The sequence below is a fragment of the Microtus ochrogaster genome, linkage group LG2 (genome assembly GCF_000317375.1).
Source record: "Microtus ochrogaster isolate Prairie Vole_2 linkage group LG2, MicOch1.0, whole genome shotgun sequence".
NCBI classification, from domain to species: domain Eukaryota; kingdom Metazoa; phylum Chordata; class Mammalia; order Rodentia; family Cricetidae; genus Microtus; species Microtus ochrogaster.
The window spans coordinates 47,872,835-47,898,604 of NC_022028.1; the positions used below are offsets into that span (position 1 = coordinate 47,872,835).

General features: G+C 54.3%; 3 protein-coding genes across 5 annotated transcripts in view; 1 reads left to right on the forward strand and 2 right to left on the reverse strand.

Annotated features, from left to right (window-relative positions):
• Trpm2 (transient receptor potential cation channel subfamily M member 2) overlaps positions 1 to 8,030 on the reverse strand; it is a 52,743-nt gene extending 44,713 nt beyond the window's left edge. Inside the window, exon 1 of one of the 2 annotated variants that reach the window (XM_026785637.1) lies at positions 7,710 to 8,030. The gene's annotated coding sequence lies outside the window, so the exon portion shown is untranslated. Of the gene's footprint in view, positions 1 to 2,770; positions 2,928 to 7,709 lie in introns of those variants that run through there. The other variant, XM_026785638.1, reaches the window with a different exon arrangement.
• Positions 8,031 to 8,286: 256 nt separating this feature from the next.
• Positions 8,287 to 14,677, forward strand: Cfap410 (cilia and flagella associated protein 410). 2 transcript variants are annotated; one of them, XM_026785812.1, is made up of 7 exons: positions 8,287 to 8,439; positions 9,433 to 9,451; positions 10,202 to 10,248; positions 11,317 to 11,546; positions 12,503 to 12,674; positions 13,441 to 13,519; positions 14,273 to 14,677. In XM_026785812.1, exons 1-7 carry the CDS (start codon positions 8,363 to 8,365, stop codon positions 14,399 to 14,401), a joined length of 753 nt encoding a protein of 250 aa, XP_026641613.1. In that variant the 5' UTR covers positions 8,287 to 8,362; the 3' UTR covers positions 14,402 to 14,677. The 2 variants fall into 2 exon arrangements, with proteins under 2 accessions (XP_026641613.1, XP_005360319.1); XM_005360262.2 differs by having other exon boundaries at positions 13,444 to 13,519.
• A 3,622-nt stretch (positions 14,678 to 18,299) lies between these two features.
• Positions 18,300 to 25,770, reverse strand: part of Pfkl (phosphofructokinase, liver type) — a 22,455-nt gene continuing 14,984 nt past the window's right edge. Inside the window, exons 9-21 of the mRNA XM_005360263.3 lie at positions 24,822 to 24,988; positions 23,983 to 24,047; positions 23,382 to 23,445; positions 23,097 to 23,243; positions 22,721 to 22,791; positions 21,793 to 21,880; positions 21,125 to 21,277; positions 20,479 to 20,643; positions 20,192 to 20,253; positions 19,943 to 20,054; positions 19,241 to 19,340; positions 19,052 to 19,157; positions 18,300 to 18,736 (exon numbers count right to left, since the gene is read on the reverse strand). Of these exons, the coding sequence (XP_005360320.1) occupies positions 18,589 to 18,736; positions 19,052 to 19,157; positions 19,241 to 19,340; positions 19,943 to 20,054; positions 20,192 to 20,253; positions 20,479 to 20,643; positions 21,125 to 21,277; positions 21,793 to 21,880; positions 22,721 to 22,791; positions 23,097 to 23,243; positions 23,382 to 23,445; positions 23,983 to 24,047; positions 24,822 to 24,988 (1,448 nt within the window). The 3' untranslated portion in view covers positions 18,300 to 18,588. The remainder of the gene's footprint in view (positions 18,737 to 19,051; positions 19,158 to 19,240; positions 19,341 to 19,942; positions 20,055 to 20,191; positions 20,254 to 20,478; positions 20,644 to 21,124; positions 21,278 to 21,792; positions 21,881 to 22,720; positions 22,792 to 23,096; positions 23,244 to 23,381; positions 23,446 to 23,982; positions 24,048 to 24,821; positions 24,989 to 25,770) is intronic.

The following is a 25,770-nucleotide window of genomic DNA, read 5'->3' on the forward strand; positions in this document are numbered from 1 at the left end:
TAGATAGAAGTAAAATGGACCTAAGGGCAACATCAGCTTCAAGACCCCCAAATGTGTCACACAACAGAGGAGACAGGAAGAACCCAAACCCAAGGGATCAATCCCAAATTGAGCCTGCAACCAAGGAGGTTCTAGGACCCAAAGATGTCCACCCCACAGTGGGCGTGTGTCGTGCCTGGTTCTTGAGAGTGACAAGGACCACACTGGCTTCTAAGATGCCAACTGTGACTTCCTCAACCACTCTTTCATCCCTAAATCACGCTCTGCGTTCTCCATTCCCAACACCAGAAGGCAATGCCTGGCAGAACTCCCAAGCCGTCGGCCTCGGTGCCGGGAAAGTGAAGAGGATTGACCCATGATGGGTGATCTGCCCAAGGAAGTCATGTCTGGCCAGCAGCTTCCTCTCTCATCTCCTCCCCAGGGTATGAGTCCCCCATCCAGATCCTGACTCAAGCATATACTATTGAAGGTCCCTCCACAGCTGGCCTGTGGCTTCGCCACCCCAGGTGAGCCAACCTGTAGAGGGCAAAGAGCCTTGTGCACAGGTGAAGCAAGGAAAGTTTGACATACAGCTTCTTGCCTCTTCAATGGAATGAGGTGAGTAGCTGCTCTTCCTGGACCGCTAGGAATGATGCCCTTGATGCAACCTGGTGATCCTTTGCTGTCGGAGGAGACAGGCTCTGCCTTGTCTCCCAGAATGTATGGTTTTACTTATCAAGACTTTCTTCCCTCAGTCTTGAGCATTGCTTTTAGACCATAAAACCCAATCTCATGATAGTGCATTACAACAGCCTAAGTGACTTCTGCGTTATCCTAGGGCCAGGCCAATCCAGATACCCACCGGCACTATGTTTACCTCAGTAAAACTTCCTAGACCCTAAACCTTGGGCACTATCTCTGAGTCAACAGTGCCCATTTTTAAGAAGCCAGATGGACTTTGGAAGGAATCTCAAAGCAAACATGTCATAAATTGTTGCGTACTTGGGACTGAGTTAATTGTTGTCTAAATACTTTCTTCAAACAGTGTGGTATGCTTGAAGTAAGCCATGGTGTGCATGGCTAAGGTAAAATGATCTGGGCCAGACCCTAGAAGTCTTGGTCCAATACCAGTTACAATAAAATCGGGCTGAGCCGAGTTTCAGTCTTGTCTCTTTGTGGACCGTTCTTTCCCTGCCTGATGTAAAGCCTGCAGGGGAATCACTGCACCAAACAGCTTGCTGATGCTCACCACCGAGGTTGCCCACCATCTCCCCCTCTGCGGAGCCACCCCAGTCTCCATGGAGTTACGGTAAAGATGCACTATTTGCAAGGACAACACTTGATAGCTTCTTTACGACATGTTATTAGAAATAATTGCACTGGGAGGAGCTGGTCGCTCCCATTGGCTGGGTCTCCCATCTGGCTGGTTCACAGACCAGGCAAATGTACACATGGTTATCAGGGCTGTGACTGCCCTGCTAGGCTGCCTGCTGTGCAGGTACCCACCTCTCTTCCCTGTCCACTACCGTGTTCCTAGAGCTTGGCAACCTGGCTCAGTGAGTGGCTGCCACTCCCAGGAGACGTGCCCAGACCTAGGTAACAGGTAAGGCAGTGGCTACCCTCCTCCCCATGCCGGCAGCACACAGACCCAGGCTCCTTGCCTAAGACATCTCATTAACTGAAGTAACTATGTGCAGTTAATATTTCATAAGACGGTAATTGCAGCATGGCCAGCTGACAAACAGACTGGCCTCTGGTTCCAAGTAGCCCAGGGCCGCTGTGGGAACATCATCTAAGGAGAAAGGGCCAGTGAACCTCACATCTCCCATGAAGTGTCTGTGCTGTGTGGCCCCAAGTGGTTCTTTCTCTTTTAGAGAAGAACCACAGGTTACAGGAAGGCCATATCACAGTTTACGAGATGCCATCACAATGGCATCCATAAAAACAGTGAGCACCATCCATAAAACTCGGATGCGGCACATGATGATCTCGCCAGAGAGTCGCCTCCATTCTGACAAAAGAAATTTTCAGCTCAAGGTTTTTTTTGCAGGGGAGGGGTTGTTTTTTAAGGTATGGGCATTATGCCCAAGACAAAAAGCCCCTGCTTGGACAGCAAAAAGCAAACCACAGAAATGTGATCTGATGGCTCCCTGCATTGTCACGAGTGAGGAGCAGGACCGAGGAAGGAGGCTGTGGAAGAAGAGGTCTGAGCCCGGAGTCCTACACTTCCTCTCTAGAGCACGGTAGCTGCTCTGGCCCAGTGTTTTTGTGGTTGTGCTAGGAAACACAGCCATAGAGGATGTGTTAGTGAATGAGCATGGCTATATGTCAATAAAACTTTATATTAAAAAAAAAACAGGAAGAGTGCCAGATTTGGAAGTGAGAATCAGGCTTGAGAGTGGGGAACATCCTCACTTCCCTTCATCGAGGGAGTCTACAGGTTCTTGGCATTCCAGAAACATCTCAGCAAAAGGGCTGCTTGTGAAACTCAGCAGTGAGAAGGCATTGCAGGGAGCTGTGAGCCAAGCAGTTGGTGCCACCTGGGAACTCCCAACTCACTGCAGGCTGCTGACTGCTAACACAAGCACAACGCCATCCTGAGAGCTGGATTGACCCCAGGGCCCAAAAGGTCACAGGACATTTTCAGTAAAAGTCAACAGCACATACCCGTACATAGGCACATACACATAGTTAAAAATAAAATCCAATGAAACAGTCTTTTAACAAAAATCTTAAAAATGAAAAACAAAAACCTTTAAAAAGCATATGGATACAAGACACGAATACACACCTGTGTGTGATGAGGTTATCCCTGCTGTATGTGGGACTCACAACTGCACACACGGAGCCCTGCATGGTGTGCAGAGGACAATGTGCATCATCCACTGTACCTGCCTCCCTCTGAGACGGATGCCTCACACTGGGGTTGGGAGAGGCCAGGAAGGTCAAGCTCCACAGCAAGTTCTGAACCCGTCCTGGGAGGAGAGAAGAACAGCTGGGGCAGCTGGATGCTGCTAGACATCCCCTGTGGGTGCCTGCCCTGTGGAACCCCAGCCTGGGCTCTAGTGCAGGAGCCAGCACAGGTAATTGAGGTCCCCGGCACCCTGCCTATTAGTGCCAAAAAGACCTCCAGTGTGTACCTCTTATGAGAGGTACCTGGCAGGTGTAACCACTGAGAACGGAGATGGCCTCTGATTCAGAAAAGAGCTGCTGTGTGGGGCTGGAGAGCTGGCTCAGACAGCGAGAGCATTTGCTGCTCTTTCAGAAGACCACAGTTCAGTTCCCAGGACCCACTTGGCTGCTCTACAAGCACCTGTAATTCCAGTTCCAGGAGATAGGATGCCCTCTGCTGGCCTCTGTTGGTAACTTCCCAGGGCTAGGCTCTGAGTTCCATCTTTTGGTGGCTATTAAGACAGAGGAGGAAGGAGCAGGGCTAGACAGGAGGGGCACTATGTGGAGAATTCCTTCCCTGTGGAGATGTAAACAATGTTACTGCACACACACACACACACACACACACACACACACACACACACCGCAATATGGTCCTAGCCTCAAGCCAAAGTGCAATTCCACCAAAGTTCACCTGGGGCAACCAGTGACACTGCTGGGATTACTTACAGAGAGGTAAGAGCTTGGTGGTGGGGACCGGGAGGGGAGCAGCAAAGAAGCCACCCGGCAACACTGTAACCTCTTCACTCAGCATGGACTGATAGCTTCTCCAGCAGCCGTCCAGTCCATCAATACATCCCCTCCCACCCTAAGACCACAAGGCCTCATGTAACTAGAGAAATATAGGATACAAATGACTGGGAGGAGGAGGGGCTAGACTCTCAGGTGAGGGTCCAGTGGCCCTCCCCACCCACCCCCTTTCTAGAGAGAACATCAGTGGTCAGCAACACTACTCCTGATGGCCTCTTACAAACAGGCACAGCTAATCTGATGAACATGGTGTTTTACAATAGCCACATTCCTCTTCTTGGGAAGCAGAAGAGAGGTGGCCCCCAGGTGTTGTGCAGTTGTTTCCTCTGAACTGAAATGTTTGCTCACTAAGGGAGAAGGGAGGTTCCTGAGATTGGAAAAGCAGAAGGGAACCCACAAGGCTCAGGAAACTCAGAAAGTTACAAGACCGGCAAGGCCCCTCCCCAAGGTCAGATAGCAGCTAAATTGCCAAGGAGACTCTCTGAAACTTGTTCATCCTCTGCCTGAAACTTGTTCAGGAAGTTTGATGGGCACAGCTTTCGTGAATGGCCACCCACGCCCCTGTAATGAACCCCAACAATCTCACTGGTTCATCAGACTGAACTGAGAATTGTCTATTGTCATTGCCCTGTGTCTCTGTAGGAAAAGCCACACGACACTAGAAGATGAGCCTTGGCTCCACAGAGAGGGGCATCAGCAGCAAGAAGTGCCAGTGCTGGGCTGGAGAGATGGCTCAGTGGTTAAGAGCATTGCCTGCTCTTCCAAAGGTCCTGAGTTCAATTCCCAGCAACCACATGGTGGCTCACAACCATCTGTAATGAGATCTGGTGCCCTCTTCTGGCCTGCAGACATACACACAGAGAGAATATTGTATACATAATAAATAAATAAATATTTATTAAAAAAAAAGAAGAAGAAGTTTCAGTGCTGAGGAAACCAAGCAGGAGCCCAGCAATGCCAGGCTGGCAGCAGCCTGGTCCCCTGGCAGCCAGGACACTAACAGTGCAATCCCCCGGAAGGAGTACCGACTACAGATGGGGTATTGCACAGCCAACTCAGGGACAGGACAGGACCCAGACAGGGCCAGCCCCAAATGTGAACTTGAGGAACTTGGCCAAGCACTCTTCCTGACAGATGTGAAACTGCCAACTCCATACCAAGAATCCAACCACAGTGGCCTTAGGCCAGTAGCACACAGGATGAGGCCATGACCTGAGAGCTGTGGTTGACCAGAGGTAAGAAGCCACTACTCAAGCTTCTCAGGCCGGGGAGGCAGTGTGTCACTTTCAGACTAAGTGGGTTGGGATTATTTTCCTGTCGGCACCAGGTTCTTTGCAGGAAAACACGCTCCTCGGCATTCGAAATGAGACTTTTGTTAGAGGTGCCAAACTTTACGCAATTGTTCCAGCATAGGGAAGTGGAAGTCTGAGACGAGAAATTGCAGGGTTCAGGGAAGCCCCTTAGCAGCCCTCCTGAAGTGGGGCACGGGTGCTTTCAGAATCTGGGGAGCCAAGTGTGCCCCCCCCAACGGTAGATGCAGGGTCGGACAGATAGGGAGGACAAAAGGGTTCTGTTCTGAGTTTGCACCAAGTGATGCCAGGGTGATTCTGGGTATGCATGCAAGATGGCCATGGGAACAGACTGTTGGCTGCAGGGTAAGAAGGACCACCATTATATTCTACCCGTCACCACAGTGACCTTCCTGTTGCAAGGAGCCGCTATTCATTAACCAATAAAAGCAACACATAGACAGAAGAACCTCCCACACCATTTCATGTGGCCATTGATGCTGTTCCTCCATCTTCCAGATCATACACATTTGCTGTTTGCTTCTCTTTGGGTTAAACCTAGCCTAGAGTTGTTGGGGGAAAGGAAGTTCTGGGAACGTAACTGAACCCCAGCAGGGCACCCCAGAACCATGTGCTTAGGACTCTTTCATTACAGATCTCAGTTGAAGCCATCAGGACCTTCCACTAACCCGCAGGTCCTTCAGCAGCCACCAGATAGGACATGGTCTGCAGAAGTCCTAGGGGCTGCATGACAAACCTCCCCCTCCTCCTGTCTTCCCAAACCAGAGATGTCAGAGAAACCACCCCCTCCCCCAAGAGAAGCAGGAGCTTCCAGGGAGACAGTGCTGTGCTTTGGGAACTCAAGGGGGCACGGGTCTAGGTCAGTTGCCCATGACTCCTCAATGAATAAAAAAAAAGAAAGAAATTTAAAAAAAAAAAAAACCAAAGGAAACAACTGCTCCCAGGTATGGTGGAGGAGAAAGTTTATTACAGAGAAAAGGGAAAGCATAAACAAAGGGAGAGTCAGAGAAGAAGCCGATAACCAAGATGGGTGGCTTGGGCCAAGAGACTGACTAGGAGAGGAGATGAAAGAGGCCAGGTAACCAAAATGGCTGGATTATATAAAGAAGGGAAGTTGGGGGAAGAGAAGCCCAGCCTCTGGGCTGGAAGAGATTAGGATAGGGGGCAGGGTATGCCAGCCATACACTGTAACAGGTAGGGACCAAGGGATGCTGGGAGAACCTGGTGGCCAAATCGGCTTTGCTATGTCAAGTAGGCACCTGTCAGTCCTGGCTTTGAGACTTAAACACTCAGGGCAGGAAAAGCCACAGCCCCGAAAGCCAAGGCCCTCCACTGCTTCAGTCAGACTTTGTGATGCCAGAACTCTGCAGCAGGGCCCCTTTCCTTGGTCCCTTCCCCTACCAAGAGTCTCCAGGAATAGCCTTTTTGCAGGGAAGTCCCAGTGGGGATATCAACAAGGCAAGGGTCAGATACCAGGACTGGAAAAGCTGTAGAACCAGGGTCCACCACAGCCTGACCCATTCTCTGCCTGTACCACCCCTGCACCTTACCACTTCTGTCTAGGTAAAGGAGGCAAGAACTAGGGGAGTCAAATCCAAGCTGACCAGGGTAGCAACTCCACACTTTCCCATCAGCCTTACCGGCATTTGGTACAATGTGATACAACTCCTCCCTAGGCCTAGGTCTCTCCCAGGACAGAAAGGGGAGTAGGAGATACCCAGCTCCTCCTGTCAGACACCCCTCCAAGTCTTGACCCCAAATATCAGCTGCCCACTCCAGCCACTTTCTATCACCCGTGTGTTTCTTGCACAGCCTCTGTTGGTGTGGCCACAGGACCTAAGCTAAACTGAGCCTATAAACACCTTCCCACCATACTGGCTAGGCTGAGTTGCTCTCTGTATCTTTCAGCTCAGACCTCACTGTTAGAGAGGTTAATGACACACACGTGCAGATCAGAAGCTAAATCAACCTCGGGAGTCTGCTCTCTCTTTCCACTGTGGGTTCCAGCCAGCGTCTTCACCATTTTACTAGCCCCTGAAACCAGTTTTTGGTAAAAGTAGGCCAGGGTGGTCAGATGGGAAAAGCGTTCATAGGGAAGCCCTAAAAAACACTCATTGAGTACAGCTTGTCACCTCTGAAAGGCCCGAGGTCCCCAATGCCTGTCCTGGTGTAATCTGTAGGCCGGGAGATGGTATAGAAGTTTTCGACCTAAAAATAAAGTCAGCGCCAGCTTCACAAAACAAAACATTCATTTGGGATCACCTGAGATGCACTCTGACAGATCACAAGCATAGGGTGGGGAGACTTTCAAAAACATAAAGTCTATTTTCTGTTTGGGTTTTGTTTTTAAAGATTTTTTTTCCCTGCATGTGTGTGGCGTGCTTGCAAGCGAGATGTCTGGTGCACGCGGAGGCCAGAAGAGGGCGTCAGATCTCCCGGAACTAGAGTTACAGAAGGTTTTGAGAGGCCAGGCAGGTGATGGGAATAAACCCGAGTTCCCCGAAAAAGCAATGTTCTGAAAGATCCCTCCAGCCCCATCTCCGCCCCCTGACCTTTTGGGGGCGAGGTGGACGGGGTAGGGGTTCCAGACAGGGTTTCTCTGTGTGGCCCTGGCTGTCCTGGAACTCACTTGTAGACCAGGCTAGCCTCAAGCTCTTAAATCCTCCTGCCTCTGCAGGGCTTTAGTTTTTTAAGACAAGGTCTCACTCTGTAACTCACCAGGAACTGTTTGGCTCAGGCAAATCCTCCTGCCTCGGACTCAGACTGAAGCAACTACAAGTATGAGCCAAAGCCTGGCGGTGGGTTAGCTGTTTTGTAACTCAAATCCTTGGTTTGGGCTCGCGCAGATATAGGCAAGGGCGCAAGGGTGACCTCCATCCCTGGGAGGGATGAGGATCCGAAGCAAGCGGCCCTGGAGGGGTTTAGCGGGAATATTCCACGAGGACTCCGTCATCCTTCCCAACTCGGCCAGGCTTGCACTGCCGCAGCTACATCCTCCCCGATATCCCCGGGGCCGGCCTGGCGTCCCGAGTCTCGCACACCCGCGCCTTCTCAGCACCCCCAGCCCGGAGGTGTAGCAGAGGGCCAACCTCCTTGCGACAGGAGGTCCAAAACGCAGTACAGCCGGGAGCCTCACGCATGCGCAGGATCGGAGTGCCGCCAAAGGCTCGGGGCGGAGCCTCCTGCCCCGGAAGTCTGCCCGTCCCATTGCTCCCGTGCAGTTCCACCCTCTCTTCTAGCGACCAATGGGACCTCAGGCCCCACCCCTGGAGACTCGGGCCCCGCCCCTGGAAACGCGCCGCGGCGAAGGCCTCTCCCGCTAGCTGAGTGTACAACAAGGGGGCGGCCGGGTCCGCGGCCCTGCGGCCACTATGAAGCTAACGCGAAAAATGGTCCTGTCCCGAACCAAAGCTTCGGAGCTGCACAGCGTGCGGAAGCTCAACTGCTGGTGAGGCCGGCCAGGCGCGGGAGGGAGCAGAGCCCCTTTCCTCCCCAGTACCCTCCGCGGCGCCTGCTGCCCCAAGCTAGCCAGGTTGCAGGCCCACCTCGGGGGCCATTGCCTCGGAGGAGTTGTGGCTCTCGCCTGATAGCTAGAATTTCCTTCTAGTCTCGCCGAGGGGCTTCCACTAACCCTCTGTGAGTACGGCTGCTATCTGAAAACGAAGGTGCATAGTGGTGTGTCTACCGGAAGAGAGAATTGAAGTTGTAAAGTCATGATTCCGTGGTCACTAGATGCTGGAGAGGGTGACCAGGTCTGAGACAGCCTGGAACTTAGATGTTTTAGGAAGGGTGCGCTCACAGATGCATGGTTGGGTCACGCTGAGACTGAGAGACCAGAGCTTCGGGAGGAGTTTGTGTTCGTGGGGTGTGAAAGAGCTACAGGTTTCTCTGGGGACTCAGGTGGGGACACTGTGGCCAAAGCATCTAGAAGAGGCACAACAAATCAGCCCCTTGTTCCTTTCGGGGTCAGCACGCTATTGGAAAGGCTGGACTTGGTTAATTAAAAGCTTTTCTCTGCCCTGGCACAGCTGGTGTTGAACCACAGTCCCTTTTGTTTTCTGAGTTTTCAATAATGCCTTTCTTTATTGAGCCAACATGGCAGGACTCCCTCTGTGCGGGCAGAAACAACAGCTTCATTGCAGGCCTGTGAAGCTTGCTTCATAAGCTGCATGCTCAGCCTTTGAACATGTCTGTGAGAGGAAACAGTTTTCTGCTGTGGGCATCTGTGAGGAGTAAATCGTGTGTCCTGCACACAGAGAACCCCCATATACCAAGCGTGTAGTAGGGTCAGAAATCAAGCTAATCATTTGTGATATCTCTCCTGTTATCTGGGTACCCAGCATTCCTTACTGTGCCATTCAGATCATAGAATCTTTAGAGGTATAGACAATTGTCATTTCCATTCAACAAGGTTAAAGTATGCCCGTCTTTTCTTCCCCAGGGGCAGCCAGCTCACAGATGTAAGTTCTGCCTTGACTCCGTCATCTCCCAGATGCCTCTTCCTCAGAAGAATAGATAAGTCACAGATCTGTGGTCATCAGTTCAGGGCCCTGTCGCTTGCTGGACCCACACAGAAGAGGGCCAAGTCAAAGCTCTGCTCTTGGAGGAGTCCTGGGTGGTGCTTTTCCCTCACAGACATCTTCAGAGGCTCTCTGCATGGCCTCCTGTCAGATGGCCCGGTTTCAGGATGCGCCCCCCCCCACCGTGGCAGGCAGAGACTAGACAGTGTACCAAGCTGGGACTGTGGAGCCCACCACCCAGGTCTGATCTGCAGATCCGACAATGACTTGTAGCCAAAACCTCCTTGCTGTTGTGTCTGACTTGGGCCCAGATCCACTGGCAGGAAGGGTGTCTGTCCTTTCCCTGCACCTCAGCAGCAGCAAGAGAAAAAGTTTTCTGTATAGCGGCATAGGAGACCAAGCTCCCCAGCCAGATGTCCTTTGAGGGCATTGAATATAACGATGTTCTGTCTCCAGAACTGTCTTAACCGGTCAGGTGGAAACACCCACCCCAGGGAAGAGCACTGTGAGGGCAGTCTGGGCCGCAGAGACCGGCAGGCGCTGATTCTTCTGAGCGCCCTGCTTGTGCAAGGCTACGCTCCTTGGCCCCACGAGTGCAGGTGCTAGGACCCAGGACAGATGTCCTCCCTGACCTGAGAAGTGCCAGCGGGACACGGTTGCCAGCTCACCACCCCACTCTTCCCTCCTTAGATTTCCATATGCCGCGAGATGCCCAGCCTGGAAGTGATCACACTCAGGTACTTGAACCTGTGTCACCGTAGTCCCTGGGGTATGGAAGCTGTGGGGAGCTGCATGCCCCTCCTGTGGGACCCAGGGGAGATAAGAAAGCTGGAGATTCCCAGCACAGTCTAGGATAGCAGCTTCTGGGTTGGGGAATGGGCCTACAAGAGCCTGGCCTTCCTACAAATCATACCTGCTTTCTCAGGACTTACCTGGGCCTCTCAAAGGCTCCGCTCTGCTTGCCCTTTCACCTCCGCCCCAGGAAGTTATCTGTGCGCTTGTAGCCGTGGTTAGACAAGCCTGCTAATAATTCACAGTGGTCCACCCAGGCCAGTCCTCCCTGTGGCCGCATCTGTCCCCGAGAACCTTCCAGTGCCCTCTCTCCTCCGCCTTCCTGATTCTATCACTTCTAGGAGTTCCTCCATCCCTAGATTCCCCCTGTGAGCATTCTGGGACCTAAGATAGGACTGATACTTACGGCCCCTACTGCCTGCCAGTGTTCTTTCCTAGAGCATGTTAACATGTCAGAGCAGCCTTGCAGGAGGGAGCATGGGTGGGTTAGCGCAGCAGGCCAGGCCCTAGCGCTGGGCGGTAGAACGTTTGTAAAGATCTGGTGTGTGGGTAAGGACTTTGGGGGTTCTGCATTGTATTCCCTTTCCTACAGGATGGAAATCACCCTAAAATCCTGTCTGTCTTTAGCCTAGATTCTGGAAGCCAGAACTGCTTTGCATGTGATGTAGGGCTTGTGGGCATTGTTGCCGAGTTTTAGCTGTGCCTGCTGAGGGTTAAGTCTGTCTCTTGGGGACTCAGTGTCACCTACAAATGAGGGTGAAGCACCCCGTCTGCCACAGTGATTCCATGAGAATGTAGACCTTTAGGCCAAGGAGCTGCCCACATGGTGCCTCAAGTTCAGGGACCCCTCCTAAGGGTCCCTCTTCCCCAGCCATGACTTACTTGGTTTTGACCCATTTCTAAGGCCAAAACCTCTCACTGGTACTCATGACAGGCAGACCCACACAGGCAGAGGGTCCTGGTCTATGGCGATCCAGATTGTTTGGGTTCCTAACAGTGTGCTGGTCCCACAGTGTCAACAGTGTCTCCACCCTGGAACCTGTACGTGGCTGCCGACGCCTGAGCGAGCTGTACCTGAGGAGGAACCGTATCCCCAGTCTGGATGAGCTGTTCTACCTGAAGGATCTACCACACCTCAGGGTGCTGTGGCTGGCCGAGAACCCGTGCTGCGGCACCAGCCCGCACCTCTACCGCATGACTGTGCTGCGCAACCTGCCCCACCTGCAGAAGCTAGACAACCAAGGTAGGGTCTGGCGTGTCCACCCACTGGCGAATGAGATGGTCCCCATTCTGGGGCTTCCCAGGCACCTCGCCTCTCTGTCTTCTGCAACTCCCAGCTTGCGGAAATGGGCTTATGCCCGCCACATAGTGTCATCAGAAGCAGCCCGTGTGTGAGTGTCCCCTTTCCGATATATCATTGCAGCATTTAGCACAGGCTCCTGTCTGTCAAGCCCACTTGGACTTGGGTGCCTCAACAGTCTCTCCTCCTTTTGCCTCACTCTGTGAGGAGAATCTGTGTGCCATGGGGAGGGTTTGCAGTGGCGTGACTGGGCAGCATGGTGTGGGCTCAGCTGCACTGGCAGCCAGGCCTCTGGAGCCAGGTGGAGGAGACCCCCACTGCCCCCCACACCATGCCCACCTATGCTGTGCCTGCATGCCCCCTCTATCATGGTGGGGAGCCCTGCTATGGGCTCTTGGCAGGGTCCAGCTTGCTGACACCAGGGCTTTATGCTCTTAGCAGCAGTTTCTGATGCTCACATGTAATTGCTTTCTCCCAGACACTTAATGAGCAAGAATGATGAAGTTAATATGGAAAGCCCATTCTTTTTCAGATTTGTTTTAGGGACTGGAAATGTAGTCATTCATTTCCAGAGAAATGGCAGAGAGCCTGTTAGCATGTGCAAGGCCTGAACCCAACCCTAGCACCATGCAGATTTATCTGTACTTGGGGTTTCCTCTTAGAAGATGCTAGACCTGAGGTTCACAAGCACCCCCTGCCCTTCTGCCAAGTGTCATACACGTTCTGGGATTGGGGAGCAGAAGGAGCAGAAGTGACTCTCCACAGGGACAGCCCCCCCCCCCACACACACACACACAGCAGCAGGCGTGCTGAAGCCCCGAGGAGGCCAGAGCTGTGTGGAGCTGTGCAGCACAGGCCTGTGATGCTGACACCCTTACCTTTCTGTCCTTCTCCCCAAGCGGTGACCGAGGAAGAGCTGACTCGCGCACTGATGGAGGGAGATGAGATCACTGCTGCCCCAGACAGAGAGGGTGCAGGCAATGGCTGTCCCAAGCCCTCCTACACCCTCAGCTCTGTCAGCTCGACAACTGAGACCAGCCCCGGCCTGCTGAGCTACACAGAGGAAACAGAGTGAGAGAGCCTGCCAGGGATCAAGACCTTTACTTCCAGGGGTATCCTCAGGCCATGAGGAAGCTTCCTGTCTCCTGGGGAGGGAAGTGAGCTCAACACAGTGCCGGTGGCCCCGGGGAGGAAGGGTAATGCAGAGCCAGAATGGCCTTCAATGTGGGCATTCTGCTGCTTGTTGTGACTAGGCTTGGTCAGAATGGCACAGGAGGAAGGCTGTGAGTTCTTTAGAGGAACCACAGCTGAGTTCCACGTGGCAGATGCAGCCTGCTGTTTCCCATCTGCGGACAGCACTGGAGATGAACTCTGGGAGTGACCACAGGCCATTCTTCTGCTCTGACTCCTGCCAGGGTCATTTCCGTGGCAATGCCTTCCCTGAAGCCCTGGGTGGAAAGCATTGTAGGCAGGGAGCCCTGGGCACAAAGCAGCCGCTCCCTGTAGCTCTGGGCCCCTGTTCTGTACACTGGGCTCCTATACAATGCCACTATACAATGCCTAGACTGAGGGTGCCTGCCCCCTGTCTGCTGCTCTGGACTGGAACCACTTGCCAGTGCAACGTGGTGTCTTCATAGTGGGGTCTGGCTGCAGGTGTTGCCTGCAGCCCCCTGACCGCAGGTGTTGCCTGCAGCCCCCTGACCGCAGGTGTTGCCTGCAGCCCCCTGACCGCAGGTGTTGCCTGCAGCCCTCTGACCGCAGGTGTTGCCTGCAGCCCTCTGACCGCAGGTGTTGCCTGCAGCCCTCTGACCGCCACACTCTGTCTCCCTCTCACCAGCAGAGCCCCAGGCCAGACTGCTGGAGACCATCCTCCTTCCTTCTCACAGAGGGATGCCTTGAGGAGTCACAAAAGTAGGGTGAGTGACCACCGCCCCCTTTCTCCAGACAGCAGAACATGGGGCCAGATGTAGGCTCATAGGGAGGAAGTGGGGGGCGAGTACGAGGCTCAGTTCTGCTTCCCACTCCAGCATGCTGGAGCCCCCACCTCTCGAGGTCACTGTCCCTCAGCATTCCTCCCTCTCCACTGCTGCCCCCATGTCAAACTCAACTCCAAGAGCAGGCCTGTGCCCAGTCTTCCTTTCCTTCCCAAGTCCTCAAGGGCTCCATGGAGAATTGCCAAAGGCATTTGTCTACTGGTACCCACCAGGTATCCTCTGGCCCACAGCTAGAATGGGCACACCCACCGCAAAGAAAGGCCCACCTTCCGGCTGCTCACCCTGGGGCCAGCATCTGTAGAGCAAGGACACAAACAGGGGTCTGCAGAGGCCTTAGTGTGCTGTAGAGGTCAGGGGTCAAGCCCCCAGTGAGCCACTGGTACTGCCCCTCAGCCGTCCTCTTGTCTGTGGTTGGAAACGTTCTTTCTCACCACTTTGTATGAGAGAATGCCACACTGAGCTGTCCTGGGCCCCCAGCCTCTATGCTCAGTTTCTCCATCTGAAGTCAGGGCACAGACCTAAGACTGGCAGGAACTGGACAGGGAGGCAGTTATCCAGTGTCTGTGCTGTGACCTTCCCATGTTGTTGCTTAGAAGGCCTGCCCCCTCGTCCTGAGACTGTCACCCTATAAAGGATGCCACCAGGCAGTCTCTAGGTCACCCTCTCTGTCCCCAGAACATCCTGACTGCCATCTTGCTGCTGCTGCGGGAGCTGGACACAGAGGGGCTAGAGGCCGTCCAGCAGACTGTGGGCAGCCGGCTACAGGCGCTGCACAGGCTGGAGCCCCAGAAGGACATGGAGTGACTGCATATGCCCCAGTACCTGGACCCTATATCCTGTGGAAACACAGCTCAACCTGAAAAGCCTCCCTCTGGGCTCCCAACACCAGACCCAGGGAGGAACAGGGACTGCCAGCTGAGCAGACCCCTCTCCTGTGCCTAGGGCTGGCAGAGGTGCTGCCCATCAACATGGTCCCATACATACAGCTGAGACCTTGAGGATCTGGGCACTGCCTGACCCTTCCTCAAGGGGGACTGTACGAGCCATACCCTCCAATAAAGCACTTTGTTTGGGCTGGAAGCCAGCATCTCAGTGACAGGCAGGGCCTTGACCTCAAGGTCCATGCTGTTTCTCAGCAGCTATGGGGGAGCCCTGGTGTCCCCGTCTCAAGCCTGTCCTCAGGGAGGTGGCCTGAAATGGTCTTACAAGACACCGTATCCCAGATGTCCTTAGATATCGTAGCCTAGGAGAAGGGATTCCTCTCAGGACAAGGATGGGCAGACACTGTCCATTTTATTTCTTCTTCAGGAGAGGGATGTCACTCGGGTAGAGTAACTGTTGGGGACATCCAGAGGTGCCCAGCATTCTGAGGTGTCGGATGCCATCAATAAAGCTGTCTTTGTTAGAACAGCTGGGGTAGGGCCTGTAACTTACCCACCAGGCAGGAGGGCCTTGGGGTGAGCTTACACCTGCCACAAGAGAACAGAACCAAGAAAGATATCAAGATTAGCATATATATATATTATATAGTCGCGTATATAGAACAATGGGCAAAAAGTCTGGAACCACGACCACCACCATGGTACAGACATAGCCCAAGAAGCCTACTGTATACAATAGCTGACCTTATAGGGTCTTAATGCTGAAAGTTCAGGACCACTGGCCATTAGACCTTGTTCCTCCTCTGGTCCACCTCCAATCTTGGGAGTACTTTCTCTCTTAATAAACTTGTTTCTATCAGTATCTGTGTCCCTGGTCCAATTCCATGTTCCAGGACATAAAAATCTGGAAATGCTAGCAGTTACTCCCTGAACCATACCACATGCCTGTAATACTCTGGCTTTCCTTCCTCCTGTGGCACACTCATGCATACCTCAGGGATGGGCAAACTGTACCAGTTGTGATAAGACCCCAATCCCTGATGCCCACTCCAGCCTTCTCTGCCCAGACTGGGGACAAGCTACAGCACAGCATGGGGCCCTACTCGGAGTTGAGCAAACGGACCTTCAGCCCCTACTCTGAATGTTCCAGGTGTAGCCCCTTGAGCAAAACAGGAATTGGCATCAGAGGGGTGGGGCACCTCCTGTCCAACTCAACAGGGAGAACTGAGGCTGGAGGTGTCACCCCTAAAAGAGTAGAGCTCAGGAAAGAGGTAGCTGCTCTGTATCCTGTGTGTCTCCTAAAGCCATTGCCGTCACCAGGACCAAAGCTGCCATGCAGCTGAACAGATAAACATTGAACCTGGCAGGAGTTTCATACCGAGAGCTGAGTCCCATGCTGAAGGAACCAGGCCCTACCTGGCAGTGACCAGAGTGAAACAGGTCCTGTCTGCTTCTCCAGCCCGTGATGCCATGTTATAGACCCCCACTGTGTGGCAGATGCCCAGACTGAGCAAGTGTCCAACCACAGCCTGCTGAGGGATAACACGGTAAACAGTTAATGGATATTCACGGTGACTCTGGGACAAGCACATGTGTCCCCCAGCAGGGACTCCTAAACTGGTCAGCTGGGGAGCAGGAGAACCTTATGATGGTCTACAGGCCATTTCCAGAGTGGCAGCACCCCCTAGCAGGTAGCCCAGATATAAAGTGGTCCAAGTGAAAAGGCAATGCTGCCTGCCAGCCCTTCGTGCTGTCACCTTCCTGTAGTGACAGCAGAATCTCTGAGTTTCCAGTGTGAACTGAAGACCAGAGACTTTCCAGGAAACTTCCTGGCACTCGACAACAGCTTGGGGCTGCTGAGACATGCAGGCATGAATTTAACAGCTACCAGATTCTCAGCCTCTCCCACAAGCAGATGGCTATTACTGGGCCACCCAGCCCACTTGTGTAAACCAGCCTGGCAAACCCACTTTTACAGTATATATACATCCCATTGATTCTGTTCCTCAAGGGCCATAATACAGACCTTGTTGCCATGTGCTCAAGACAAATCCTCCAGGGTCCTGGACCCCACTCCCAGCAGCCTTGAGGACACTGACTTCTTGGGGGGCAGCTGGCATGTTGCCTGGGAAAAAGACCCACAGCAGCTTTGCAGTGACCTATGGAGCCGACCATTGGCATCTCAGTTGCGTGCTTGCCCAGCAGCACCTGCATCCATGCAGCACTTTGAGCAGAGCATCATGACATCAAAGACATGCTGCAGTCTTTCCTGTCTGTTGAGAGTCTGTGACCAGCACCCCTGAGTTCCATGACCAGGCCTGGTCTCAGACCTTCCCTGGAAGGTCCACTCTTACTCTGTACTTGGGTCATCCCATACAACCGCTGCAAAAGGAGAACACCCATTAGGAAGAGAGGTCGGTCCTCTACTGTGCAAAGCTGCAAACAGCAGCAGCTATGTAGAGTGGGCAGCCACTGAGCATAGCCTTAGGGAATGACGCCCTCACAGATGCTGCCCCTTCTTGGGCTGGGCAAGCTGGCAGGGTTGGAAAGAACCTGCCTATCTCAGCCAAGTCATTGATGTAGCATGCTCCATTGACCCCGACCCTGTTTAGTCTTCACAAGGGTCAGACATTCAATAGGCGGGATCACCCAGTTCATGTCATCAGACTAGATGACATCAGGATGCGAGGCCGCAGGATGGTGGGGACTCTTGATGGCTGCTGGGGCAAGGGCTTAGATATTATTATGCTACTGGAAGAATTGCAAGGTGCTTTCCTATTGCTCCTCATGTTGGGTTCTGAGTCCATGTATGTGAAACAGTGTGACATGGTGACTCGGGAACACTGTGGCCTGCCACCAAGCAGGGCTGCAGGGGGCTAGTGCAATGGGTAAGCCTGTCGGCTGTCAAGCTTTGGGGAATGCTTCCTAAGGTTCCCTGATCACCCTAAGATTTATTCAGGGGTCTCAAGACCCAGAAATCACTCAACAGTGACAAAGGCCTGGCCAGCTCTGGGCATCAAGTCACTGTTGCCATCCCCAGTACCCTGGGCACCAGAGGGAGGCCCTGCTCCACTGTGGTCTGTCCTCTGGGGGCCAATGTATGGGAAAGAGCAGCATGGGAACCAGAGGCTATGAAGTAGCAGCCATTTATGTGAGTGCTTGTCCTTGTGTTGGCCTCACTCGTCCAGCCAGACCTACTGCCCTTTAAGTTGGGACTAAGGAAGCCAAGGGGGAAGCCCTGGCAATTCATCTGGTTCCTAAAACTGCCTGAAAAGTCCAGGCCCATAGGGAGACCCTTACCCAGGGCAACCTCCATACCGATGTGGCCAAGAGGCCCACAAAGCCAAAACCACAACCCTTGACCTCCATATCCTCAGGCAGGAGAACAGCCTCCATCTACTGTAAACATCCAGCCGTTCCAGGGAATGAATGAACCTAGCAGTGGCTCACACAGAAACCCTGGCCAGTGGATTGGAGCAGGACCTGCAGTGGGGAGTAGCCAGGGCTCTGACCTTCACAGGCTTCTCCAAGGAGCCAGCCTGTAGGCCCCAAGAACCGCCTGGAGGTCAGCAGCCAGCCAGGAACACTATACTGACAGTGACAATCTCCCCTCCAGACCCAGGGTCCACTGTCCACAGCCTGAGACCCCAGCTATTCGGGGGGCAGGTGTGGGGTCCACACCAGGCTCTGTAACTCTTCTTGGCCCTTTTTAGTGCCCCACCTAGGGGGGGTCCCCTACCATCTGATCTTACATAATAGCACATGGGTCCTGACAACCCTCTCCCTGGACTCCTCAGGCCATGCTGCCCAGGTAAGCAGGCTCTAGTCAGGTGACTTTATTTCTAAAATAAAAAAGTATGTGAGAGGCAGCCAGCTGACCAGTGAGGGAGAGGCAATGTGGGTCTGCCCAGCCGGGGCTGGAAGGTGAGGGCTCCCGGGTGCTCTGTCCTGGAGGCGGCTAGGGGAGCGAAGGCCCAGGGCAGCACTCTAGACCCCCATCCTCCAGCCGTCGGCTTTGAGTTCCTTGTGAGCTCCCCTCAGTGCTGCGATCCGTGGCTGGCACTGGAAGGGAGAGAGTCAGGGAAAGCAGGAAAGGTGGTGACGGTGGCCTCAGAAACCTTTGTCTATGCTCAAGGTGCGGCGTGTGACGTGCTCCAGCTCCCCAGACACGTAGTCTGCCATGCTGATGCGGTAGTGTGCCAGCATCTTCAGCATCAGCCGCAGATTCAGCCACCACTGCTCCCGTGGCATGCGGTGCCTGGGTAGACAGATGAGAAGCTGAACCCCGCAGTCCCATAATCCCAGTGTTATTGTGACCAGGGCGGCATATGGGACACATCTGGGCACCCCATTCCTCTGGCCGGGGGTGGGGGGATGCTGCTGAGGTGGAGCCAGGTACAAGAGCCACAGGCTAACCAGCCTGCTCATCACAGACCCTCCCAGACGGCCCCGCTTTGGTCTTAGAACACCCTGACAAGACTCCTGCCCTTTAAAGTCTGACAAGGGTCCTGTCCAGGGACGTTCTGGGCCTCCTGGGATCCTCCCTTCCCCATGCAGCTCCAAAAGGACTTACTCAAAATCAGTGTCTTTCTTGAGCTCTGTGACCGGACTGAAGGCCACCACCTTCTTCCGCAGGCCGATCACACAGGCCGAGTCCGGAGCATTGGCGAACACCCGTCCTATGGAGACAGACATGCAGTGGGCAAGGCCATGCCCCCAGAGACCCTCATAGAGCCATGTCGGGCCAGATCACCCCACCTACCTTTACGGTAGACATCCCGCAGCTTCTCCGACATCCACAGCATGGCCTTCACCCCCAGTTTGGTTCCGTAGTTCCGGTCGAAGGGGGTTGGAGCACCACCCTAGAAACACAGGCAAAACTTTATCCCTGGAGCTAGCCAAGCCCCAAAGGAAACTGGACACAAAGGGGGCCCTAAGCCAGCACATGAGCCGTGACTGTCTCCTTGTGTTCTTGCAGCAAGCATGACCACTTCTGACCTCTTGCCATCAGGCCTCTTCCTATAACATGGAGGGTCTTAAAGTGCAGCCTAGAAGCCATTCCATTCCAGAGACCAGAAATGACCCCTGGGACTCAGGATCCATAGGCAAACAGCCCGACCCCAGGCCTCCTGAAAGCCAGCACGAGCCAATAGGGTTTATTTAGTAGGTGAGGGATTAGGCCAGGAGGACCTAACGGGATGGCAGAAGCTTGGGTCACCTCCCAGAAAATGAGGGCTCAGCCCAGGGCCCAAGTGCCAGGCTTGGGTCTCAGCCCCACAGTCTTCTCTCCATGAAGGAGGGATGAGAACATTCTTCACCCAGAGTGCTGAGAATGAAATGCTCGGGGCATACATGAAGAACACACTCTCTCTCTCTCCTGGGTCCTCCCAGGACCCCCAGAGAAGAACACGGGGATGGAGATGGGAACCCTGCTGGGGCCGGGGGACCACCCTCGGAGTTGTACCTGCTGCAGGTGGCCCAGCACGTTAGTCCTGCAGTCAAACACGCCCCTGCCTTCCGAGGAGTACAGGTTGTACAGGAACTCCGTGGTGTAGTGTTCGTGGCATTTCTCGTTCCTATGGAGGCACACAAGGCGCTCGAGGCTGCCCCAGGTCCGGGTTCCCCAGGCCAGGCACACGGAGTGGGATAGGTGAGGAGGGTGGCAACTCCCAGGCTCTGTGCCCTGCCTGCCCAGCACCCGCAGCAGCCTCACCGGAGCACCAGGCCCCTCTGGATGTCTGTCTTCATCTTCTCTGTCATATGCTCCACGTTGGCCTGGGAAGGAGAGGAAGTGAGTGATGAGTGAAAAGCAGGGTACGTGGGACCCAGACGCCTCAGTGGGAGGGTGAGGCAAGGAGGCTGAGACACCACACGACTCCCAAAAGGTGAATGCTGTCGCTCATGCAGTGACTCCCATCCTGAGCCGTCTGCTTCTGTCTCAGGAGGGGCCTGGCCAAATTCACCGGTAACTGCAGAACAGAAGAGCGGGACCAGGCTCACCTTTAAGTCATGAATGTTGAAAGGGTCCTCAAAGACGTAGGCAGCATCAGCACCCACGGCAATGCCTGTCACCGTGGCTAGGTAGCCGCAGTAGCCCCCCATGGTCTCCACGATGAACACCCGACGCTTTGTCCCCGAGGCTGACTGCTTGATGCGGTCACAACTCTGGAGGGATCAAGGGAGCGGTCAGAGCCCAGCATGGCAGCTAACTACTATAATCCCAGTAGTTGGGAGGTTTAGCTAGAACTAGTGAGTTCTAATCCAGCCTAGACTATAGAATGAGACCTTTACTCAAAAGCAAAAGGGCAGGGAGGACAGATAAAATCCTCTATGACCATCCTTCTCCCTTCTACGGACCATAGGACACTGTTATACAGGACCCATGACAGGGTTACAAGGTGGCAAAAATTGTACCCAGTACCAACGGCTCCCACAATACCCATGACAGCTGGATAGGACAGGGCCTGGGCCACCTCTACTGGGTGTGCACAGATTCAGGGGCTCACAGTTGGGGTGCCTGCCCCCTGGGGGTGCAGACAGCAGTGAAGAACCACTTTTGGTTATCACTGTTATCCCATGGGCAGGGGCTAGGGGAGCCACGAAGCCACCCACCCATGGCCTGACTGGACTCTCCAGGACACCTCACCTCCATGGCAGCGTTGACGGCTGTGTCTGAACCCAGGCTGAAGTCAGTGCCGGGCACATTGTTGCTGATGGTGGCCGGAATGACACACATGACGATGCAGAGCTCCTCATAGCGCCCCCGTGCCTCCACCAGCTGCAGCACACCCTCGTAGGCCTGCGGGGCAGAAAGGGAAGGGAGGCAGGGAGCGGAGCGGGATGAGGCAGGGTTCCCCCAGGGCTAGGGAGCCATCTTGCCCTGCTCCCATTGATGGCTATATCTGATCCTAGGTTGGCAAGGTCTACTCCCACCTGAGAGCTGGATGGAGGCCTGAAGCTGTCTAGAGACACTAGTACTACCAGAAAATCAGGATCCTACCCAGCGTTCACGTTTATCATTTGGCAAGGACTTACCAAGCACCGAGGCACGGCATCAATGCACCTCCCCCAGGCCTCGTCCCTCCTCCTCTCCTCTCTACCTCCTTTCCTAGGCCTTCTATTTCCCGTCTCCCTCGTGATTTCCTAGCACTAGGCTAACTGTACTTCAGAAGGTAAAAACTCCAGCCCCAACCCTACACACGACAGCTTTGACCCTTTGGCTGCCCCAACCCAAGGCCCATGTTGGAGGTCGCACTTCCAGCCCTAGGGTACAGCAGCATCCACAGCGACCCGAGATGAGAAAAGAAGCCTCACCTCAAAGCCACCAATAACCAGCAGGGCGTGAATGTTGTAGGCGCGGAGGTTCTCCACAATGGCTTCCAGGTGGAGCTTGGGTAGCGTCCTGTGGTTGGAGATACATCAGCCTGGAGAGGGGCATGCAGCTCACCAAAACAAGAGTGGGTTCACCTCAGAAAATACGCGGCTTGGCCTTCCCCAGAGTCGGAGATCAGTCACCAAAGGGCCCCTCAGTGAGGCTCAATGTGGGAGATTTGGGGGCCAGCATGAGAGGCCTGGGTACTCACTCAACAACCTCACTGGGCATTGGCTAGCCATAGCCAACCCTCTGCCTGGCAGCCTACTCTGGGTGTCCCTTCTGGCTGAGGTTGGTAACAGGAAGGGACGCTTTCTCCAGCCTTTGTAGCTCCACAGACTTGGACTGGACAACTTCCCACCACCACACAAAGTGACCACACCACCCCATGCCGATCCTTTTTTTTTTTAAAGATTTATTTATTTATTTATTATGTATACAGTATTCTCAGTACTCTGCCTGCAGGCCAGAAGAGGGCACCAGATCTAATTACAGATGGTTGTGAGCCACCATGTGGTTGCTGGGAATTGAACTCAGGACCTTTGGAAGAGCAGGCGGTGTTCTTAACCACTGAGCCATCTCTCCAGCCCCCCACGCCAATTCTTGAACCCATTCTAAGACCACCAGACCTTGAGATAAAAACCACAGCCACAGCCAGAAGGAACAACCCATCTCTCATAAGGGACGCATCTCCTCCAGCTGCCTTCCTACCGGGTCCCCACACTGCAGGGCAGGCATGAGAAACTGGGCAGTGCCCTCTACCTGGCTCACCTAGGGCTATAGCCCCAAGGGGCCAACTCCCAACTTCAGGACCAGTCTCTACCTGCCCCATCAACAAGGCTGCACACCATCTAGGAAGCAGCTACTCACCTCTTGGTCCCCAGCACTGAGCCACCGCGCCCCAGCCAGCCTGCCACATCATGCCAGCTCACTTCTTCCACCTGCCAGGAAAAACATGGCTTCAGGAAGGTAGCCCAGTGTGACCCCTCAGGTAGGGGACACACTCTGTCAGTGCTGGCATCTCTTCAAAGCAGGGGTCTGGGTCTCAGGGCTGACTAAGAGGACAGAGTGCCATAGTTTCCACTCCCAGGGCAGCCAGCCCCTCCCCAGGGACTATCAGCTTTCTTCACGTCCCTGAACAGGAAGGACTGTTGTACTTACACATCCAACAACACCCTTCAGATCTCTGAATGTGAGTGGCTGAGTCCAGGGCCCCAGCCATCACCTGCATCACCAGGACACCTACCTGACCTTTGGCCAGGCCTTCGAAACCATCATGCACGACATACACCGTGTGTCCCTCGGAGATGCCGGTGCGCACGGCTGAACGCACAGCTGCATTCATGCCAGCAGCAGGCGCTCCCACGTTCAGGATGGCCAGGGAGAAATTGGACTTCAGGGAAAAACAGAAACGACAGATGGAACCCTAGCCAGCCACACCCCAGCCCCAGACTTGGAACTCGGCTCCCCATGAGGCAGGGTAGCAGTGGGGCAGGAGGAAGCGGAAGATGGGCTCCACCCTTTTCCTTACCTTCTCCTTAGAGATCTTCTGGTGAGCAAGGAGCTTGTAAATTTTCCAGTTGTTCTCGAAGCTCCTAGAAAGGAAGGAGACGATGAAGCCCACCCACAGCCCCACATCATCCCTGCAGCAGCACACAGCCATGAACTCAGGGAGGCATGGGACCAACAGCTCAACAGTCAGAGCAGGGCACAGGCACTCATGTGCGTCTGACAAAGGCCCTGGCCTGGGCATTCGGCCAGAATCTGTGGGGCCAGGTGCCTGTAGGAGGTGGCACCTCATGCCACCAAGAACTAGAGTCTGCATACCTGCTGGCCCTCCCTGTCCTCCAGTAGAGCACATCCAAAGCTGGCCATGACCTCTGTCCATCCTGCAGTACTACCCCCCCCCCCCAGCACCTACACCCTGTAGGTCCCTCCCTGGCACAGCAGCCCCACACCTCACAGTTGGCACCGCCATCACAGGCACTACCCTCCCCTAAGCTCCTCCAACAGTGGGTACTAGCGCAGCGTGCCGAGGGGAGCGGGGCCCAGTGCGTGCAACGCACTGTCAGCAAATGCAGGTCCAGGCTCACCCCCACCTCCCCACTGCCCTAAAGGCTAGCTACCCTTACCTGCCACGGAGCTGAATGGCCTCGTCGAACCTCTTCTCATCCATGGCCTTTTGTACTTCCTTCGTCTTAAAGAGAAAAGGGAGCTGGGTGGTCACAGAGGTCAGACTGCACACACACACCCAGACTGCCGGGCTTGAGAAGGGGCTCTAGCCAACACCTTCATGTCCTAAGCCCAGTTTTCAGGAAGCCCAAGAGGCCCACCTGACCCCAGACATGAGTCCTCCCCTACTAGGGACAAACCAGTCACGTGCTTCACTGTGCCTCAAACCCCTCAGAGCCTGGAGAGCCCTGGGAATGGGAGGATTCCCCACCCCACCCCTCAGACATATAACCAGTACCTAGCATGGCCTGAAGCAGGGCCGGGCATGGTAGATTTCCTAAGAGGATCAGGACCAAGCCTCCCCGCTGCCTCCAGCATTCCTAGTGTACCCTGTCTACCTGCCCCCAGCCACAGAGGCAAAGTCAGCATCTCCCAGCATGGCCTCACAGTCCTTTTGCTTTTATGTGTGTTCCACCCTAGGGTCCCTGCTCTGGCTACCCTAATGACCACCCCCCAACCTGCCAGAGCTGTACCCAGTATTCCATCCTTCTTCTTCCCACCATAACCCCAAATACCTAGTTACTTACCCAATGCCACCGCCCCCAAGAAGCTGAGGTCTCGCTGTCCCTGCTCCCGGAGTATACATGCCCATTTCCAGACTTCCCTCTAACCAGCTTCTCCTTGCTTTCTGAAGCCCAGAAACCCCTTCCTCCCCCACTGCAACCCCTGTGTCCCACCCTCTAATATACACAGAAGCAGAGGACTTGGACGGAGGCCCTGGAAGGACGGCAGCACTCACCACTTGCACACACTCCATGAGAGGTAGCCGCACAGACTGGTTCCCGGAGAGGCTGACCACACAGGCCGGTGTGTCAGGTGTGGCCTCCAGCAGGGCCATCACAGCCTCCATGCCCATCTTGCTGCTCTGCACACGAGAGGGGACAGCATGGTTCAGGCTAGCTACAGCTCACCCCACGTATGCAAGTGCACCCAGTCGTCCATCCGCTCTGCAGACTGGCACAGCCCTGTGCGGATTGCTCACGCCCCAGCTTTCTCAGCCTCCACCACGCTGGTCCAGGCTCTCACATCAGGGTGCCTTGGCATGAGCTACAGTCACAATGGCCAGTCAGGCCCCATCAGAGTCCCCACAGCCTGGCTCGTGGGCCTGGTAGGAGGGCTTGCTCAAGGGCACTTGGGCTGAAAGTGGCAGGGAAGGACAGCCAGGGCTCTAGGGCTCCTCCACAATGTTCTTCATTTGGAGCCTCACATCACACTCTCCTGATATTAACGCGGTGATTAACGCGGGCTAATAGGCCGAGACACCCAAATGCCAAAGAACTGCGCTACAGGGGGACAGACCACAGCTTCAGGTTCTGGTACAGCACAGAGAACAGTCAGACAGACAGACAGGAACGAAGGACTCATGAAAGATCTGCTCCTCACACAGGTGTGTCCCCTAGCATTACCCAGCAGACATTTGGACTCAGAACTGGCATAAAAATGCTAGCACTCTGGGGGCTGGAGAGATGGCTCAGTGGTTAAGAGCTCTGCCTGCTCTTCCAAAGTCCTGAGTTCAATTCCCAGCAACCACATGATGGCTCACAACCATCTGTAATGAGATTTGGTGCCCTCTCCTGGCCTGCAGGGATACATGCAGGCAGAGTACTGTATACATAATAAATAAATGTTCCTTTGTCCTTTGCCTCTGCCTAGGCACCTCGCACTCTCACCAGCATTTTTTTTTTTTT

Coding starts and splice junctions, on each gene's coding strand:
- Cfap410 (XM_026785812.1), top strand. CDS start 8,363: ATGAAGCTAACGCGAAAAATGGTCCTGTCCCGAACCAAAGCTTCGGAG. Junction 11,547..12,502: donor GCAGAAGCTAGACAACCAAG/GTAGGGTCTGGC, acceptor CTTCTCCCCAAG/CGGTGACCGAGGAAGAGCTG. Junction 12,675..13,440: donor AGCTACACAGAGGAAACAGA/GTGAGAGAGCCT, acceptor CCCTCTCACCAG/CAGAGCCCCAGGCCAGACTG.